Below are 21,553 nucleotides of genomic sequence, written 5' to 3' on the forward strand. Positions count from 1 at the left end.
TTCCTGAATGCTATTATAAGGTCCTGGCAGCACAATTGTACATGAATAGATAGAGATCACATGACCCTGCATCTGCAGCCATTTTATGGGCAGGAATGTCTGGCTGCTGAGGTAAAAGACAGGAGGCCTCACTTTACATATCAAGAAAGGAGTGCAGAACTATTAATAGATGTATATTGGTAAATTACCCAATACCTTATCCCATCTTAATAACCCCCTCTTCATATTTCACGAAACGTGGAATGAATAAAACACAATCACATGTGTCATGTCTTCTTTAATCAAATATATAATCAGTCATCTCTACTCCTTGTGTGATTGTCCGTAGACTGGATCTTCAGATAACAAAGATAGCCCAACAAACATGGTGCCAATACCTCGAACCCTGAGCAGAGCATGTATACATAATGGAGCTATGGATTCAAGTGATAAAAGCCTGAGGCAGACTGACGCTGTGCAAGAGGAACAGGTACTTCTTTCTGTTCTTATCACCACTGTATGGATTATCTATCTATGTGAAGACAGAATAGCCAATCACTGCTAGGCCACATTCACAAGGCCGTTGGGGGACGTGTATATGGCCAGCGTATATACATTGTATACATTGTATACATTGTATATAAGTCCCCCATAGGCCGGCAATGGGCACACGTGTGGCACCGTATCGTTCCAGTCTCTGGGAAAAGCTAGAACTTGTCCTATCTTTCGTGCGCCATACATCACTGTGGAGAGCAGTGTGGGTGAGCAGCGCTCACCCCCTCCTCCTCTTCCGGGCGCCGCCGCGTGTCCGCCGTGCTACGGTACGGTGGGTACATGGTTATCTGAATGTAGCCTAACAGGGGATCCTACAACTAAGGCCTCATACAGACAGCTATGTGCTCGCCCGGACTGGATCCTGGCTTTTCTCCTCCTCCCTTCGTAGGCAGATGAACGGCTGCTTATCTTACAAAATATAGGACGTCCGACTAGGGGGGCCGTGATGTGGTTACAAATTTTGTTACCGGATCACGGCCCCATAACAGCCGTCTGAATGAGGCCTAAGGCCGGTATGTCGGTCAACCCTATGGACTGCACACCTTGTACAGAAGGGGAGTCCATGCATTATGCTGCAGCACTGGTACTGTAATAATTACCACAATACCGGTGATGTTGTATCGACAGCAGATGGAAAGTCTTTGCATATTTTTTTTTTCAAGGTGTGCAGTCCGTGGGTTCGGGTGAGTCAGTTTCCATCGGCTGTACAAGTTTATGTGCAGAAGGCCTAATAGATAAGGTGTCCTCCTCTATGTAGCACCCACCCCGATGTAAGCCTGTATAGACAAGCCTGTCACCTCTTCTATTTATGTTGGTGCCTAGAATCAGTATTAGAGTATCACGAGTGGTTCAAAACACTGATTTTTCTACTTTAGATTTTAGCTTTTTATGTTCCACACCTGGTTATACACTGATGTAAAATGCAGAACAAAATGTCCATGTGAATTTCAGGTGATGCTGTTTTGATAAATAATATTATATAAAATATTTATAATGTATAATTGGGGGATATTTTTGTATCATAAGAGTAGATGCTGGCTCAGAATGTGGGAATCTAAAAGCTAATACATGGATAAATCAGAGATTAGACCAGTTGGAGATATTTGATAAATATGTATCAAGATTTTGAGAGATTGTGGTGGGGGGTTTGTCATAGGCTGACGAGTGGTGCAGTCCCAGCCTCTATCCAGGGCCTCCGGCCTTCTTATAAATCCGGAAGCTTAAGCAGTTCTATGGCAGATCCGACCTGACATAGGTGTGGCTATGGGTAGTGCACAGGCGCAAAAATCCCCACTACTCCACTGGCTGCACCCCCCTTCAAGCTCCTTTGCGCCCACTTGGGGTGGAAGTCCCCTAAGGGGGAGAATAGGTGCAATTCCTGGTTATATGCCAGGAACACCTATTTCAGAGCTTGTACCCCAGATTTCAGATAAATCCCCCACTGATTTCCAGGGGAGTGGTCCTCTAAATTGTAGTTTACTAATACATGCACAATTTTACATATTTTTCAATTTTCCACCTTTTCCTTCAATGATTCTTCCCAAAGACTTGTACTTGGTTAACCTTGTTAATTTTTTACTTTTTATTTACATAGGAACCACTTACAGAACAGGACCATGATAATCCACAGACTACCGAAAACACTACCGAAAAAATACTTCATGATACCTTGGAAGCTGAGAGAGTATTACTAAGTTCCTATGTTAGTGTCATAAAGAACCGGCTACTTTCCTCTATTCAGGTCAAAAAGACCCCAATTGATGGCAAAAAAAAGCCGTTAGAGGCCTTTTTCCAACATCTGAATAAAGTGGCAAGTCCTGAGGAGTAGATTTCATTTTTTCAACATCTACTGGTCAGGGGCTAATTTCCTGTTAGATGACAACACCTTTATGGATGCCTAAGATGGTGATTCCTATTTAGGACTTCTATTTATCCATCTGGGTTGAGCAGCTGGGAAATGAGATGAGATGATTCTGCACCTAGGGACTAATAATCCACATACAACATATTGGAGTAAATCTGGGAGAGCCCCCTGTTGAAAAGGACCTGGTTGTATTAGTAGATCATAGATTAAATAACAGGACCTTGCCTAGAATCAGTATTAGAGTATCGCGAGTGGTTCAAAACACTGATTTTTCTACTTTAGATTTTAGCTTTTTATGTTCCACACCTGGTTATACACTGATGTAAAATAAACAAAATGTCCATGTGAATTTCAGGTGATGCTGTTTTGGTAAATAATATTATATAAAATATTTATAATGTATAATCGGTGGATATTTTTGGATCATGAGAGTTGACGCTGGATCAAAATGTGGGAATCTAAAAGCTAATACATGGATAAATCTGAGATTAGACCAGTTGGAGATGTTTGATAAATATAAGTACAGGCGGTCCCCTACTTAAGAACACTCGACTTACATACGACCCCTAGTTACAAACGGACCTCTGGATATTGGTAATTTATTGTACTTTAGTCCTAGGCTACAATGATCAGCTGTAACAGTTATCACAGGTGTCTGCAATGAAGATTTAGTGTTAATATTGATTCTTATGAAAACCCAACATTTTTAAAATCCAATTGTCACAGAGCCCAAAAAAGTTCTGGCTGGGATTACAATGATAAAATATACAGTTCCGACTTACATACAAATTCAACTTAAGAACAAACCTACAGACCCTATCTTGTATGTAACCCAGGGACTGCCTGTATTAAGGTTTTGAGAGATTGGGGTGGGGGGTCATACGCTGACGTGTGGTGCGCAATCCCAGCCTCCGGCCTTCTTATAAATCCGGAACCTCAGGCAGTTCTATGACAGATCCGACCTGACATAGAAGTGCAGCTATGGGTAGTGCACAGGTGCAAAAATGCCCACTACTCCACTGGCTGCACCCCCCTTCAAGCCCCTTTACGCCCACTTGCGGTGGAAGTCCCCTAAGGGGGAGAATAGGTGCAATTCCTGGCTATACGCCAGGAACCCCTATTTCAGAGCTTGTACGCCAGATTTCAAATAAATCCCCCACTGATTTCCACCTTTTCCTTCAATGATTCTTCCTGAAGACTTGTACTTGGTTAACCTTGTTCATTTTTTACTTTTTGTTTTACAGGAACCAGAACAGAACAATGATAATCCACAGACCACTGAAAACACTACCGAAAAGATACTTCATACTAACCTGGAAACAGAGAGAGCATCACTAGGCTCCTATGTCAATGGCTTAAAGAACCGGCTATTTTCCTCTATCCGGGTCAAAAAGACCCCAATTGCTGACAAAAAAAGCCGTTAGAGGCCTTTTTCCAACATCTGAATAAAGTGCCAAGTCCTGAGAAGTAGATCTGATTTGTTTCAACATCCACTGGTCAGGGGCTAATTTTCTGCTAGGCGACCTTTATGGATACCTAACATGGGAATTCCTATTTAGGACTCCTATTTATCCATCTGGGTTGAGCAGCTGGGAAATGAGATAAGTCTGCCTAGTCTGCAACTAGGGACTAATAATCCACATACAACATATGCATACCTCCCAACTTTTCACAAATAGAAAGAGGGACATTAACCACACTATTGGCCACACCCCTAGCCCCGCCCCCTTCTCGCTATTCAGTGATTGTTTTCTTTCAAAGCTGAATTTTACAGGTGATCACATAATTTTTGAAAGACTCAGAGTCTGGTTACACGTACCACTGGCACTGCATTTACAAATGCAACGCTAGTCTGTTGGGCGCGCCTCGGCTCAATCGCATTTACGTTTCCAATGAAAGCATGTGAACGGTAAGCAATCACATGGAAATGCAAATGAGATCGGGCCGAGGCCTGCCCTCATGCGCTAGTATTACGTTTGGTACGTGTGACCGCACCCTGATGTGTATACATGCAATATACAATAGTGTCCTCAAGTGTCCGCATTTGCGTCATTTTCTTGTGGGCATCATTTTTACGGCTTTCACTGTGTGCCTCAAATGACTTGTCTACTTTATTCTTTGGGTGGGTCCGATCACAGGGATAACCATTATATAGATTTGATAATGTTTTCATACATTTACAGAAATTAATCTTCTGGTGCTAAGAACTTTTTCATACGTCAGTGTACGGAGTTGTGGTTGGTGTCATTTTTTGCGAGATGAGATGCCATTTTCAATACTACTATTTTAAGGACCCTTCGATCACTTTTTATTGCATCTTTTATATTTAGCAAAATGGCTAAAAAGTGGAATTTTTTGACTTGGATGCTATTTTCCGTTACGGAGTAAAACTCTGGGAATAACTGTTATTATATTTTGATAGATCGGGCATTTTCGGACGCAACAATACCTAAAGTGTTCATGATTTTTACTGTTTATTTATATCAGTTCTAGGTAAAGGGGTGTTATTTGAATATGGGCTTTATTTTTTTTTCAATTTTTGAGCCCCTCTAGGGTACTTTAACCCTTGGTTGTCTGATTGATCCTACCATATACTGCCATACTACAATATGGCAGTATATGGGGATTTTCCACATCATCTATTACTATGTGCAAATCGCACATTGTAATAGATCGGCTACAATCAGACACATGTGGAAATGCTTAGTAACCTGCAAAATTTCAGTCATGAAAGTTCACAGGTTATAGCGAGGGCGCAGGTGCCGCGGTCTGCATCTCCTTCATGCCCTCTTGTCGTGGAGAAGGTGTGAGGAGCAAAATAGTCAGGCAGTTTGCAATGCGTTGCGATTATTTCAGGGCTTGTACATCACAAAACTGACACACAAGCCCTGATGACTGTCTTTCATCATACAGTCATACTTCCTTGCAGCCGCGCTGCTCCACAGACTATGTCTGTGCATCTATAGTAGTGTGTCCCGGCATAGCTCCCAACCGTCCCGATTTTGACGGGAAAGTCCCATTTTTCTAACCTCTGCCCCGCGTCATGGGCAGTTTTCAGATTGTCACGGATTTTCCCTCCAGGTCCCGCATGTCCCGGCTCTGTGTCCCGCATAGTAAATACTTTCAAAGCCTCAACTGATAGTACAGAATGGCTTCTACAGACATCGGGCAGGGAATCCTTTTCAGAGAAGTGTCGGGTTAGCGGAGAGCAGGGACCACGTCATCAGGTTCAGATCTCTACCCATATATGGCAGTAGTGGCGAACCTATGGCACGGGTGCCAGAGGTGGCACTCAAGGCCCTCTCTGTGGGCACTCAGGCCATTGCCCCAATTTCACCAAAGAAGACCAAATCTTCCTGCAGTCCCAAGCAACTTAAAAGATGCTGCTCTCAGCGCTATTTTATAGTGACATTTCATTGACTGTTTGTAACTGCAGGAAAAGTGAGAAGGTGTTGACAGAACAGCATTGTCTTTGGAGGTCCTACTGCTGGACCCACCATGGAGAGAAGCTACAATGATGGTCTGAACTTGTCCACCTTATTTCAACTGTATTGGTGGCCTTAGGAGAGCCAATACAATTAAATGATGTTATAGAACAGGTAGCATTAAGTTACTGCTTGAAATGCCATGTTGGCACTTCATGGTAAATAAGTGGATTCTGGTTGTAGTTTGGGCACTCGGTTTCTAAAAGGTTTGCCATCACTGATATATGGTCACTACATCTCCTAGGGTTCCCCAGAGCAGACATCGGGCAGGGAATCCTTTTGAGAGAAGTGTCGGGTTAGCAGAGAGCAGGGACCACGTCATCAGCTTCAGATCACCATCTGTCCATATATGGTCTCCCCCAGACACAAGCTCTTTATTAAATTAAATTAAATACATTTTTGGCCAGGCTGAGATTTGAACCTGAGACCCTCTGCACCAGAGACAGGAGCCTTTACGAACTGAGCTATAAGCTCAGCAATACATATCTTAGGATTTCTGGTAACTAAGAAATGATATCTGCCACTGTTACATTGTGACACAGACTTAATGCCCTGATATATAGAGAGGGATCTTCTCAGAGACTATTATTCTAATTATTGAGAATATTATTATAAATTTTATTATTTTTATTATTATGGAGAAGATTATTAATAATAGTAAAAATAATAATAATCATCTCCATAATAATAATAATCATCATCATCTCCATAATAATAATAGTCTCAATAATGACAATAATCTCTGAGAAGATCCCTCTCTATATACCAAGGCATTAAATCTGTGTCATAGTGTAACAGTCGCAGTAACAGTTCTTAGTTACCAAAATTCTTGAACTAGATAATCACTGAGATCAAAACTCAGCAGATAGAGGTGCTGTGTCATTATTGTTCATGGACACTGCAGGTTCTAGGTTCAAATCCCAGTCAGGATAATTTTTTTTTTTTAGATGATTTTTATTATTATAATATGGCTAAAATTTGGGGCGTGGCCAGGAAGTGATGGGGGTGTGGCTTAGGGGGATCGCCATTTTGTCCCTCTTTCCCTTTCACAAATGTTGGGAGGTATGTGTCCTGGGACCAGGAGACGGGACTTCGTCTCTTGGTCCGGAACAATGCTGGATACACCGTGACAATCTCTCAACCGTCCAGGGCAGCGGGACAGAGGTATACAACCGTGAGTGTCCTGCTGAAACCAGGACGGTTGGGAGGTATGCATATGTACTTTGAGTAAATCTGGGAGAGTCCTTTGTTGAAAAGAACCTGGTAGTATTAGTAGATCATAGAGCAACACCTCTGCCAATGCATAGGCAAGGGGGCGGTTGCGAATGACCCATCTAGTGAGTCTGATCAACTCATTAAGGGGGAATGCAGGAAGACTCAGGTAATTAGCAGCTGTAGATTCTGCCTGAACAGGCAATGGTTAATTGGGTGTGAGTTTCGAACCAATTGTGTTTCACCATGTACACTGGAGCGCGATTGGGGAGTTAGCCACCACCTGACCAGGATAATAAAACCCCTTCTTTCCAATGTCCCTCTGTACACAGAGAGTCGTGGGGCCAGCAGGAGGTCCTCCAAAGATAATTCGGCCCTGTCTACACATTCTCCCTCTTCCTACAGTCCCAAGTAGCGAGGAAGTATCAAAATATCACTGAAAGCAGCATCTTTTAAGTTGCTTGGAACTGCAGAAGAATTCTATGAGTCCTGTCTGGTGTCCTGGGGTGATGACCCGGGTGCCCACAGAAAGAGCTTGGAGTGCCGCCTCTGGCACCCGTGCCATAGGTTCGCCACCACTGTCTTAGGCCAAAGCTCTTACCACATGAGGTGGTCTTTACCACCAGCTCTCCCTAGAGTGCAGATCCTCTTACCAGCACACAGAGTGAATAGAGAAACAGTGTCAGTCCCCCATCAGGGTTGACACTTAGCTAATCCCAGGACCAGAGTCAGGAGACTCAGAGCTGCAGCTTCCACAACTGGACACAGCTCCATCCCAGCCTGCATCAATTACCAAGCTGGTGCTATATTCCTGAGGACACTCTCCATGACCACTCCGGTACCAGTTGTACTGTGAGACCGTTTAGGCCCGTTGCCTGCTGTTGTTCAATAAGGAACCATGAGTTATTTTGCACAACGTTGCCTCCGTCTGATCCCTACCACCACAGGCTTCCCATCCTTTACCCAAGGACATATCTTACAGACACTAAGGGGGTTGCCCCAGAGAGATCCAGTACCTCAGCCTCTCCCTCCATATTTCTTGCACACACCACCTGCTAGTGACCTGCCAGGCTGTCGGACAGCCCTCTAGTCCCCATACCAGGCACCATAACATCAGCATGCCTAGGCCGCAACAGCCATCCACTATGGTATTCTTGGTCCCGGCTGCCTCAAGGCCCCAAGAAAAGGCTAGGCCCCGGTGGGGGATGTTGCAATAGATTAAGTAACAGTATGCAATGTCAATCAGCTGCCTCTAAAGCCAGCAAGATCTTGTCACGTATCAAAAGTGGTCTGGACTCTAGGGGTATAGATGTACTGTAAGGCATTGGTTTTGCCTCACCTGGAACATCCAGTTGTTGGGACTAGCCCATAAACAAAGGGGCCCTGGAGGTGGAGAGGGTACAACGAAGAGCCACAAAAATGATAAGGTGTATGGAGGGTCTCCGTTAGTCTAGGAAAGATATGTCAAAGTTGTTACAGAATAAATTACATCATAAGACACTGGGCACTGCCTCTGGAGAATACAAGGTTTAATCTGCCAGAGATAAGTCAGTTTTAAAGGCTGGAGGGGAAAGTTTCACTTCAGAGGACAATTTCTTGGGCTCTGAAGTAACTAGAACTATTTTGGTAACTACTGTATATACTTGAGTATAAGCCGACCCGAGTATAAGCCGAGACCCCTAATTTTACCACAAAAACCTGGGAAAACCTATTGACTTGAGTATAAGCCGAGGGTGGGAAATGCATTGGTCACAGCCCCCCCCCACAAGTATATAGCCAGCAAGCCCCCAGTAGTATATAGCCAGCAGCCCCCCAGTATATAGCCAGCCAGCTCTCCAGTAGTATATAGCCAGCAGCCCCCCAGTACATAGCCAGCCAGCCCCTGCCCCCCAGTATATACCCTGCCAGCCCTTGACCCAGTACATAGCCTGCCAGGCCCTGTGCCCCAGTATAGAGCCTGCCAGCCCCTGTGCCCCAGTATAGAGCCTGCCAGCCCCTGTGCCCCAGTAAATAGCCTGCCAGCCCCTGTGCCCCAGTAAAGAGCCTGCCAGCCCCTGTGCCCCAGTATAGATCCTGCCAGCCCCTGTGCCCCAGTAAATAGCCTGCCAGCCCCTGTGCCCCAGTAAATAGCCTGCCAGCCCCTGTGCCCCAGTATATAGCCTGCCAGCCAGACTAAAAAAAAAAAAAAAAAAATTATTAAACATCACCCTTCCAGCGACCCTCTCTGGTCCTCTTTGCTGTCCGTCGGTCAGCGGCAGGTCAGCCTGTGACATCGCACAGACCTGCCGCTGACCGACGGATCGCACAGAAGACCCGAGGGGGCCGCCGGAAAGGTGAGTTTTTATTTTATTTATTTATTTTTTTAGTCGATTTTTGTTTGACTCCAGTAAAAGCCGAGTTTGTGTTTTTCAGCACATTTTTGTGCTGAAAAACTCGGCTTATACTCAAGTATATATGGTAATTAAAGAGCTCATCTTTCAAATTGTGATTCCGTGAGCTACAGAACCATAGATACAGGCAGGAATTTGATATTTGTCTGCAGTTCATATTCCTAAACCGTCTTTAACTGCTTGTATATCCAGTTCTGTAGCTCACAGAATGATAAAACCCGTACCTCCCTGCGCCAAAGCAGCTTCGGCTATAAAGTTTAAAAAGTGTTTTAAACCGTGATACAGCGGTTTAAACCACTAACAAAAATAAGCTCCGGCACCAGCTCACCCTGAGCTGGTGCTCGGTATGTCCTTCTTATACCTGCCACTGGCTCTCTGGCTGCGGAGGCGCGCACGAGGCCTGCAAAAAGGTGTGATTTATTAACATACGACAGAGCCATGAAGGGCTCTGGTGACACCTACCCAGAGCCCCTCAAACTCATTTGCATAATGTTGAAAACCTTTTTTGTCAAAACAAGAGCATAGGTAACTAAAAGAAGAGCAGATCCTGGCCGAGGGGCACACACCACCATCTAAGTCTGTTGGGATGTTCACTTCCTGTAGATCTGTAAAGACATATAACATCTGCATCATTTAATGTATCCAGAAGTAAAACTCTCTCTTTTAACAGAATGGGGGTCATTTCCGGTCATTTGGCGGTTTCCCGACGTGTTACCCGAATATTTCCGATTGCGCCGATTTCCCCTGAATTGCCCCGGGATTTTGGCGCATGTGATCGGATTGTGGCGCATCGGTGCTGGCATGCACGCGACTTTAAAACAAAAAATGTGGCGCGGAGCTTGCACATACCTTCACTCAGCCCGGCTCGGTGAACTCCAGCGCGTTCCGATGCTTTTCAGCGCAGCAGCGCCACCTGGTGGACGGCGGAGTAACTGCCTTAATAAATCCCTGCCGAACCCGAATCCAGCGCAGAGAACGCGCTGCTGGATCGCGAATGGACCGGGTAAGTAAATCTGCCCCAATATTTAGGGTGGTCAAATAACAAAATAATAACTAGACCATCCCTGGAAGTTTTCCTAATTCGCTATCCGGGGAATACTCATATGGGTTAGTAGTTAACTGGCTTAAAGAGGACCTGTCACCCCCCCAAAAAAAATACCCCCACCAAATATGTTCCCCTTAATCATCTCTCTAGCCCCTTTCTATTTATGCCATTTTTATTAACATTTATGTCGGCAAAGGTGGTTTTAATCAATCCAACCTCTTACCAACTAAGAGGTCGGATCCTCATATTCTGTCCCCTGGCAGTCGGCCGTATTCATGAGGGGACCGGCCGACACACTCCCTCTACGCCCCTGTTAGAGGGGACCCATAAAAATAGCCGGCAGCAGCGCATATACAGTGCAATCGCTGCCGGCTCTCTGCGATGCGGTGCACTGACAGCGGCCGCACCATGCTTTTTGACAGCACCGGCCTAATGTTATATATATTCACCTGGCTCTGTGAATAAGCGCGCAGTTCGGCGCAGCCAGCTGGCGCTGTCGAAAAGCATGGCGCAGCCACTGTCAATGCACCGTATCGCAGAGAACTGCCAGCGATTGCACAGTATATGTGCTGCTGCCGGCTATTCTTACAGGTCCCCGCTGACAGGGGCGTACATTGGGAGTGTCAGCCGGCCCTCTCATGAATAAGGGCAATTGCGAGAGGACAGAATAAGAGGATCTGACCTCTTATTTGGTATTAGGTTGGATCGATTAAAACCACCTTTGCCCACATAAATTTTAATAAAAATGGCATAAATAGAAAGGAGCCGGGGAGAGGATTAGGGGGGGCATATTTGGTGGGCGGTATTTTTGGAATAAAGTGTGAGAAATGTGGAATGTTGTGATAAAAGAATAAGCAATATAATGCTCAGTAATGGACCAGCAAACTACAGACAGTTTTACTGAGTATGAAACATGTAGAGCGACTCTCCCTTTAATTTGTCCCTTTGTACAAGACTTGCAGTGTTTATTCCTAGATATTCATTACCCCAAATTACCCCAAAGTCACCGAGAGCAGAATATTGGCTTTACAAGCAAATACTATACCATGGAAATACATGTCTCTGATGGATTATGAATCAGTACTTATTTTTGTGTTGTCAGCTGGAATTGATAGACAGTATATTTCACTATCTGCCTCTCCTGGGGCAGATAGAAATGACACGATTAGAAGTGAATGGATTAGATTATGGATACTTTCCTATAGAAACAGTGACACTTTGTCCCTGGGTTATGTGTGGTTTTCTAGCTCCAGTCTACTGCAGTGAATAGCGCCACTCTGCAATACTACAGACAATCCAGAATGTAAATGTGGCGCTGTTTGGGCCAGAGGGCAGTCGTATTCTTTTAATTATGCAAAACAACATCAACCCCTTGCTGAAATTTATCACATATGTTTTCCAAATGATAATAATAATAATAGTAAAAAATTACACAAAAAATACATACATGAAGTATTGTCATTTATGAAAAATTTCCATTGGGTGTCAGAATATGGTGATGCAAAGAAAATGTTTACATTCTTTACAAACCTTCAAAAGCTTCATAAATCTGTTATTACTATAAGGGGGATATTAAAGATAACAGGGCACATTTACTAAGAACAGTGCAGTGTGTACTATATTCTGTTTGCCTGGGTCTTTGCACAAAACTACCCCAGCTATAGGGGGGACTTCATCATAAGCCTGCACACATGGCCACGGTCAGCCTCTGAATCACAGAACATGCGGTGACCTGTAATAAGCTGAGACTCCTTGTATCACAGTGATATATGATACAAGGAGTCCCTGCTTCCCAGCAAAATAGTCATGATAACAGCTCAACACTGTTTAGCAGGGAAGAAGGAACTGTGTGCCATATAATCACTGTGATGCAGGGAGTCCTGTCCTCTGCACTGTTGTCGGTCCATGAAACAGGACACAGCTATGTATTTATTTTACCCTTACATGGATACTCCACTGATTTTAGTGGGTGCCATATACCTGCTTTATATGCCAGCAAAAACAATTGCTACTGTACCTTTGGTCTTTTTTGACTAATAGGAGGGCACTGTCTTCTACAGGATAGAATAGATGACAGATCTACTGTCATTCTGATTATCTAGCACTAAGGAATAACAATAACCATTTAATTATAATACATACATTTACTGCCCATCTTATAGCTCTACATCATATAATATGGAAGTGAATATACATTGAAATCAATAAATGGATGTATTTATGTTTATTACCAGTAAAATTAATATTACATCAATCCCTTACATTTCCCAGAAGGTCAATTCTGGTCCAGGGATTTTCTTTGTCCTCTGGTGCCATCTAGTGTTGTGCTGCCTTCTTATACACCTAGTGTTGTACTGCCTCCTTATACATCTAGTAATGTACTGCCTCCTTATACATCTAGTAATGTACTGCCTCCGTATACATCTAGTGCTGTACTGCCTCCTTATACATCTAGCGTTGTACTGCCTTCTTATACATCTAGCGTTGTACTGCCTTCTTATACATCTAGTGTTGTACTGCCTTCTTATACATCTAGCGTTGTACTGCCTTCTTATACATCTAGTGTTGTACTGCCTTCTTATACATCTAGCGTTGTACTGCCTTCTTATACATCTAGTGTTGTACTGCCTTCTTATACATCTAGCGTTGTACTGCCTTCTTATACATCTAGCGTTGTACTGCCTTCTTATACATCTAGCGTTGTACTGCCTTCTTATACATCTAGTGTTGTATTGCCTTCTTATACATCTAGCGTTGTACTGCCTTCTTATACACCTAGTGTTGCACTGCCTCCTTATACATCTAGTGTTGTACTGCCTCCTTATACATCTAGTGTTGTACTGCCTCCTTATACATCTAGTGTTGCACTGCCTCCTTATACATCTAGTGTTGTACTGCCTCCTCATATATCTAGTGTTGTACTGCCTTCTTATACATCTAGTGTTGTACTGCCTTCTTATACATCTAGTGTTGTACTGCCTCCTTATACATCTAGTGTTGTACTGCCTCCTTATACATCTAGTGTTGTACTGCCTCCTTATACATCTAGTGATGTACTGCCTTCTTGTACATCTAGTGTTGTACTGACCCTTATACATCTAGTGTTGTACTGCCTCCTTATACATCTAGTGTTGTACTGCCTCCTTATACATCTAGTGTTGTACTGCCTTCTTATACACCTAGTGTTGTACTGCCTCCTTATACATCTAGTGTTGTACTGCCTCCTTATACATCTAGTGTTGTACTGCCTTCTTGTACATCTAGTGTTGTACTGACCCTTATACATCTAGTGTTGTACTGCCTCCTTATACACCTAGTGTTGTACTGCCTCCTTATACATCTAGTGTTGTACTGCCTCCTTATACATCTAGTGTTGTACTGCCTTCTTGTACATCTAGTGTTGTACTGCCCCCTTAAACATCTAGTGTTGTACTGCCTCCTTATACATCTAGTGTTGTACTGCCTTCTTATACACCTAGTGTTGCACTGCCTCCTTATACATCTAGTGTTATACTGCCTTCTTGTACATCTAGTGTTGCACTGCCTCCTTATACATCTAGTGTTGTACTGCTAGTGTTATACATCTAGTCCAAAAACTGGTCCAAAAAATGTTTTATTATGGAGAGGATTATTATTATTATAATGGAGATTATTATTATAATAGAGATGATTATTAGTAATAAATTTGGGGCATGGCCAGGGCGTGATTAGGGGTGTGGCTTAAAGGGAATCGCCGCTACGCGTGCCGCCAGTTTGTCCCTCTTTCTCTTCCAGAAATGTTGGGATGTAAGTAATCATATGTTGTGCAGCAACCCATAGGCTCCCTGGGTGATTTTTATATGACATTATGTAATAAAACTGCAGTCTTGTAACAAGGTAAAGAGGTTGAAGAAGAAGTAATCACAACTTACATTCATTTACAAAATAAAATAATGCACCACGAAGAAGAAGAAGTTGTTTGATTCGGATGGAACTTTATGTGTGAATGTAATAATGATACATGGAAATGGTTTAATATTAAAGCAACATTTTTTGTACCCTGTTGGGCTGCAGGGGATTTGACAGATTTGGGTTTTAATTTGCTAAGATTACCTTTAGACTTTTACAGAGAATCCCTTTAATAGGTCAGTGTTCTACATGATGACATCACAATATAGAAGTGTCCAGTCTCCATTCTGGGAAGTAAGTCTGTAGAGGCAGTGTATATGGGACAGCACAAGGTATGTTTTTACTTTTATTCTGAAGTCTAAGGATTGAATTGAATAATTAACCACTAAATGAGTAATAAGTTGCAGCGCCCTCTACAGTATATGATGTGTAATTTTATATGGTACAACTGCACAAATCTCCATGGCTGGCAGTGTTGGCATCATGGATCCATAGATCCATTAGTTAGAGCAGAAACATGATACCTTCAGTGAGCCAATAACTCACTTAACCACGACCCCTTTAACCCAATAAAATCGGGTAAAAAGTGGAGTGGGGTGACTGGCTGGACTGATGCTTCCTATTATATATTTAATAGGGAGCCGTGAGTGAGTGGAGCCTAATAATCAATCTCACTAAGCAGAACCGGACTTCCCATTACTATTTAATAATCCCATCAATATCATAGAAAAGGTTTCAAGTAAGATCTAATTACAGCGACTGTAGCATTGCTGCGCCATTACTTTATTCACTCGTATCTGCACCTTAAGGAGACAAATACAACTGAATTTAAGAAAGGAAGAGCAGCTCATCACAAGGAGCGATCTATGTGCCCCTATCTATTATGTTAGGTGATTTTTAGGGTTTGATTGAAGAAGGTCTTTTCCCAGCTACAAGATAATGGGGCACATTTACTTACATGGTCGAGGGAGTTCACTGAAAGAGTATTATCCATGTATAATGCGATTCACTAAGATCGTGCGCCTGAAATCATGAATGTGTCTCTTCCCCACTCGGGTCCGACAGAATTCACCATCTTTTTTGTGGTGGTTAAACATAGGGCTTGCAACACAATTTAAAAGTAAAATACGGCGCTTAGTCCAAATCAGTCGGACCGACCAACTGCACAACCCTGAATTTGTGTCGCATGGAAGCAGCGCAGCTGCACCACAAAATGGTCGCACACTTCTTAAATACCCGTGCAAGCCGTTTTAGCCCCAAAAAAGGTGCACAGTAAGACTAAAGAGCTCACCACGACCCTTAATAAGTGTGCCCCAATGACTAGTTTAGTGCTATCAATGTGCACCATGTTTCCCAGCATACCCTGAACTAACGAGAGGTGTAAGTAGATTATGGCAATTTACTGTAGGTGATTGTAGAATCTTATAGAATGTAGAATGTCTTGATTGTAGAATATAATATATATATATATATATATATATATATATATATATATATATATGTCATTCATACATAACACTGTGTATTTCTGTTTTAGAAATCTTAATATTATTCGGATAAGTTGCAGCAGTCCGGAAGAATGGATTCTACAAATGAATACAGAGCGCGCCTCTACCACATAGACATGCATGTAAGTAAGAGTATACAAGAGGACACATATAAATAAATAAATATAAATACCCACGGGGACATATCCAGTATACAGGCAGTCCCCTACTTAAGGACACCCGACTTACAGATGATCCCTAGTTACAGGCAGACCTCTTTGCCCACTGTGACCTCTGGTGAAGCTCTTTTGATGCTTTACTTTAGTCCCAGACTGCAATAATCAGCTGTAATGTGTCTGTAATGAAGTTTTATTGATAATCCTTGGTCCCATTACAGCAAAATATTTTAAAATTCCAATTGTCACTGGGGCAAAAAAATAAATTTGTCTAGAACTACAATTATAAAATATACAGTTTCGACTTAAATGCAAATTCAACTTAAGAACAAACCTATGGACCCGATCTTGTACGTAACCCGGGGACTGCCTGTAATGCTGTTGTTCCTAAGGCTTTCCTGAGCCTTCTATTATGAGTAAAGATACAAAGTTTCATTGGGCTTTATTATCTAACCCATGGATTAAGATATAACACAGACCAATTCTCCTCAGACGATCTGCAGAACATATACATAATTACAATATATTTAGATATGATGACTTCAGTTTGTGGAGTTTATAGCTCCCCCTGTAATATGGCACCTCTTGATCAATCAGGCAGAGAATTTCAGAATGACTCTCCCCCCCCAGTGACTTCTCTCTTTTTTCATATACTGCACCTGCTAATAAATTATAATTAATATTATATTTTATAATAATTTACAACATCCACGTATAAATGTACAGCACCCACCCAAGCAATCTATATATAGCACCTCCTAATTTATTTATATACAGAACCCGCCTAATGAACCTAGGGATAGCACCATTATTGAATCTATATACAGCACCATCTGTGTCCTACAAAGGGAACAGGTAGACTTATCGCTGCTGCACTGCTCCCTCATAGATCAATTGTATCTGAGTCTTAAAGATGCAGATAACATTCATTCTTTATGGCTAATAGCTTTAGGCAAGTTTATAGTTTTAGTTGGTCTGCCTTACCTATGGGGCCACCCTCAGGGTCCTTAGTAACTTTGTGGTCTCCTCCACTGGAGACCCACTACTGATATAACACTTGTTAGTGGTGTATCTTGAAGCTGATGGGCCCCAGTGCAAAGTCTGTGCCAGGCTCCCGACTATAAGTACTAGTCTTCTCATATAGAAAAGACATCTTATGGACCCCCTAAGCCTCTTGAGCCCGGTTGTGACCGCACCCCTAAAGTTACTCCCCTGCCTTTTGTGACCACACATTTTTATCTGTTAATGTCTAATACAGTGATGGCGAACCTTTTGGCGGCGAGTGCCCAAACTGAACCCAAAACCCCCCTTATTTATGGTGCCAACTAAAAATTAAAGCAGTAACTTATTGCTCCCTGTTCAACAACTTTCAATCATACCGGCCTCCTGAGAACAGCAACACAGTAGAAAGATAATTTACATCACTTCTTTCCAGTGTCCCTCTGTACACAGAGAATCATGGGGCCAGCAGGAGGTCCTCCAAAGATAATTCAGCCCTGTCTACTCATTCTCCCTCTTCCTACAGTCCCAAGTAGCGAAGAAAGTATCAAAATATGACTGAAAGCCGCATCTTTTAAGTTGCTTGGAACTGCAGGAAGATTCTTTGAGTCTTCTCTGGTGTGCTGGGGCGATGGCTCGGGTACCAACAGAAATGGCTCTGAGTGCCGCCTCTGGCACCCGTGCCATAGGTTCGCCACCACTGGTCTAATATGTTTGTTACTGTGGTGGCAGGATATGAGATAATTTACCAATATACAGTGAAGCCTCCTGTCTCTTACTTCATCAGCCACAGATTCCTGTCCATAAAATGGCTGCAGATGGAGGGTCATGTGATCTCTGTCCATGAACAATCGCCCTGCCAGGACATTGATCTTATTTTCCTGAATGCTATTATAAGGTCCTGGCAGCGCAATTGTACATATAGAGACAGATAGAGATCACATGACCCTGCATGTGCGGCCATTTTATGGACAGGAATATCTGGCTGATGAGGTAAGAGACAGGAGGCTTTACTTTACAAATCAATAAAGTAGTGCAGAACTATTACTAGAAGTATATTGTAAATGACCTCATATCCTGCCCCCTAACACTTACACACACGCATTACAAATAACATGAGGTAGAGTGGCCAACCCCTTTAATCCTCTAAAGGAATGGCTCCCCCGTGTGGCAGAAACGATCTTATCCGTCAGCTCCCTGATGCCTGCTGATGTCTGTTGGATGTCTGTTGGATTTGGCATCTTCCTCTTTCCCATCTTAATAACCCCCACCCCCATCATTTTTCAAGAAGCTTGGGATGAATAACACACAATCACATGTGTCATGTTTTCTTTAATCAAATATCTAATCAGTCATCTCTACTCCTTGTGTGATTCTCTCGTAGACGGGATCTTCAGATACCGAAGATAGCGCAACAAGCAAGATACAAATCCCTCGAACCCCGAGCAGAGCATGTATACGTGATGGAGCTATGGATTCAAGTGATAATAGCCCGAGGCAGACTGACGCCAGGCAAGAGGATCAGGTAGTTCTCTCCACTGCTCTTATCACCACTGCATATATTATCTATCTATGTGAAGACAGAATAGCCAATCACTGCAAGGCCACATTCACACGGCCAATGGGTAACATATATATGGGCGGTGTATTTATGTCCCCCATAGCCCGGCAATGGGCGCACAGCGCCGTATGGAGTGGTACGGTCCCACACACATGCGACACCGTATCGTTCTGTACCCAGGAGGAACATAGAACATGTCCTATTTTTCCACGGAATACAGCGCCGTGCGCCATAGATCGCTGTGTGCCGCACGGGTGTCCTCTCAGCCGCCCCCATGGTCCACCGTACCATAGCACGGTGGGCACACGGTCGTCTGAATGTAGCCTAACAAAGGATCCTACAACTAAGGCCTCATACAGACAGCTATGTGCTCGCCCAGACTGGATCCCGGCTCTTCACCCCTCCTCCCTTCATAGGCAGATGAACGGCCGCTAATCTGACAAAATATAGGACGTCCAACTCAGTGTCACTGGGAGACACAGAAGTCTAGGGGGGGCCGTGATGTGGTCAAAATGTTTGTTACCAGATCAAGGTCCCCATAACGGCCGTCTGAATGAGGCCTAAGGCCGGTATGTCGGTCAACCCTATGGACTGCACACCTTGTACAGAAGGGGAGTCCATGCATTATGCTGCAGCACTGGCACTGTAATAATTACCATAATAACGGTGATGTTGTATTGTCAGCAGATGGGAAGTCCCTGTGTATTTCTTTTCAAGGTGTGCAGTCCGTGGGTTCGGGTGAGACAGTTTCCATCGGCTGTACAAGTTCATGTGCAGTAGGCCTAATAGATAAGGTGTCCTCCTCTATGTAGCACCCACCCCCATGTAAGCCTGTATAGACAAGCCTGTCACGAGTGGTTCAAAACACTGATTTTTCTACTTTACATTTTAGCTTTTTATGTTCCACACCTGGTTATACACTGATGTAAAATGTGGAACAAAATGTCCATGTGAATTTCAGGTGATGCTGTTTTGAAAATGATATTATGTATAATAAAATATTTATAATGTATAATCGGGGAATATTTTTCGATCATGATTTGTAAAGCGCTACGGAATTTGATGCCGCTATATAAATAAAGATTATTATAATTATTATTACTATGAGAGTAGAAGCTGGCTCAAAATGTGGGAAGCTTAAAGCTAATTCATGGATAAATCAGAGATTAGACCAGTTGGAGATGTTTGCTAAATATGTATCAACTTTTTGGGAGAGGTTTGGGAATCCGGAACCTCGGGCAGTTCTATGGCAGATCCAAACTGACATAGAAGTGCGGCTATGGGTAGTGGGCGGCAAAAATGCCCATTACTCCACTGGCTCCGCCCCCCTTCAAGGCCCTCCACGCCCACTTGTAGTTTACCAATACATGCACAATTTTACATATTATGGGAAAATTCTTTTTAATTTGCTAACTTTTCCTTCAATGATTCTTTCCGACGACTTGTACTTGGTTAGCCTTGTTATTTTTTTACTTTTTGTTTACATAGGAACCACTTACAGAACAGGACCACGATAGCACACAGAGTATTGAAAACACTGCCGAAAAGATACTTCATGATACCCTGGAAGCTGAGAGAGTATTACTAAGTTCCTATGTCAATGTCTTAAAGAACCGGCTACTTTCCTCTATCGAGGTCAAAAAGACCCCAATTGCTGACAAAAAAAGCCGTTAGAGGCCTTTTTCTATCATCTGAATAAAGTGGCAAGTCCTGAGGAGTAGATCTGATTTGTTTCAACATCCACTGGTCAGGGGCTAATTTTCTGCTAGATGACCTTTATGGATACCTAACATGGGAATTCCTATTTAGGGCCTCAGTTATGAGGACAAATGTAAAGAATTTGATTTACTTAGTCTTGGAAAGATACAACAAAGCTGTATCAGAATAAATTACATCATAAGACACTGGGCACTGCCTCTGGAGATTACAAGGTTTAATCTGCCAGAGATAAGTCAGTTTTAAAGGCTGGAGGGGAAAGTTTCACTTCAGATGACAATTTCTTGGGCTCTGAAGTAACTAGAACTATTCTGGTAACTAATTAAAGATCTCATCTTTCAAATTGCAAATTTTGATTCTGTGATCTACAGAACCATAGATACAGGCAGGAATTAATCTGCAGCTCATATTCCCAAATACGTCTTTAACTGCTTGTATCTCCAGTTCTGTAGCTCACAGAATGATAAGACCCGAATAACAAGGCCGATGAACATTGAATTCTTATCTTAAATATAATATGAAAAGCATAGTTCTAGGTACTATGGAAGTGAATACATGATTGTCTGAAGTGACATTGCCCCTCCGACCTAAAACGGACTCATCTCTGGAAAAAATTACTCTTCTCTGCTCATTTACACATGACTTTAAAGGCAAGGGTGAAATTTTGCATAGAAATTACAGGGAATTATAGAAAGGACATTTCATACTCTACCTGACAGGGGTGGTGGTTTAATAGAGTAAAATCTTGTGATGGGTTAACTTCATTCCTGCTTGATCTCTGTGGCAAATACTGGCAAAAAGATGCCTGAAGATGTTTCTCCCTGATGTCTGTTGTGAGACAAATACTATATCAGTATACTGTGCAATGAACATTTTATTTCAGGGGTACCAAGCCTAGAAGCCAGAGGGGCTCCATTAGGTGTTTCCTAAACGTATAGATTCTAATTGGGGGGGTCTGTTACAGATTTTGCATTAGGACCCGGCAGATTTAAAGGGGTATTCCAGGAATCAGCATAATTCATATACAAATGGGTAAGCTCAAATGTAATTAGATGTTATTTAAAATTTTGCTCTCCTTAGTCAAAAATGCTGTGGACATACATTGTAATGAAGAATTAATATGCTTCTGGCCTTTAATCAGCCTGTTGATGTCCTCCATGCGCCCCATTGAGTTTTGTTATATTCATTTATTTATA

General features: G+C 42.8%; 1 protein-coding gene across 3 annotated transcripts in view; it reads left to right on the top strand.

Moving 5' to 3' along the window:
- Positions 1-20,355, top strand: part of LOC140111004 (uncharacterized) — a 29,449-nt gene extending 9,094 nt beyond the window's left edge. For 2 of the 3 annotated variants that reach the window (XM_072132313.1, XM_072132331.1), the window contains exons 4-6: positions 329-469; positions 2,129-2,236; positions 20,130-20,355. In XM_072132313.1, coding sequence (XP_071988414.1) covers positions 329-469; positions 2,129-2,236; positions 20,130-20,315 — 435 coding nt within the window. In that variant the 3' untranslated portion in view covers positions 20,316-20,355. Of the gene's footprint in view, positions 1-328; positions 470-2,128; positions 2,237-3,642; positions 3,866-20,129 lie in introns of those variants that run through there. The other variant, XM_072132343.1, reaches the window with a different exon arrangement.
- The last annotated feature ends 1,198 nt before the right edge of the window (positions 20,356-21,553 follow it).

This window comes from Engystomops pustulosus, chromosome 1 (genome assembly GCF_040894005.1).
Source record: "Engystomops pustulosus chromosome 1, aEngPut4.maternal, whole genome shotgun sequence".
Classification (NCBI taxonomy): Eukaryota; Metazoa; Chordata; class Amphibia; order Anura; family Leptodactylidae; genus Engystomops; species Engystomops pustulosus.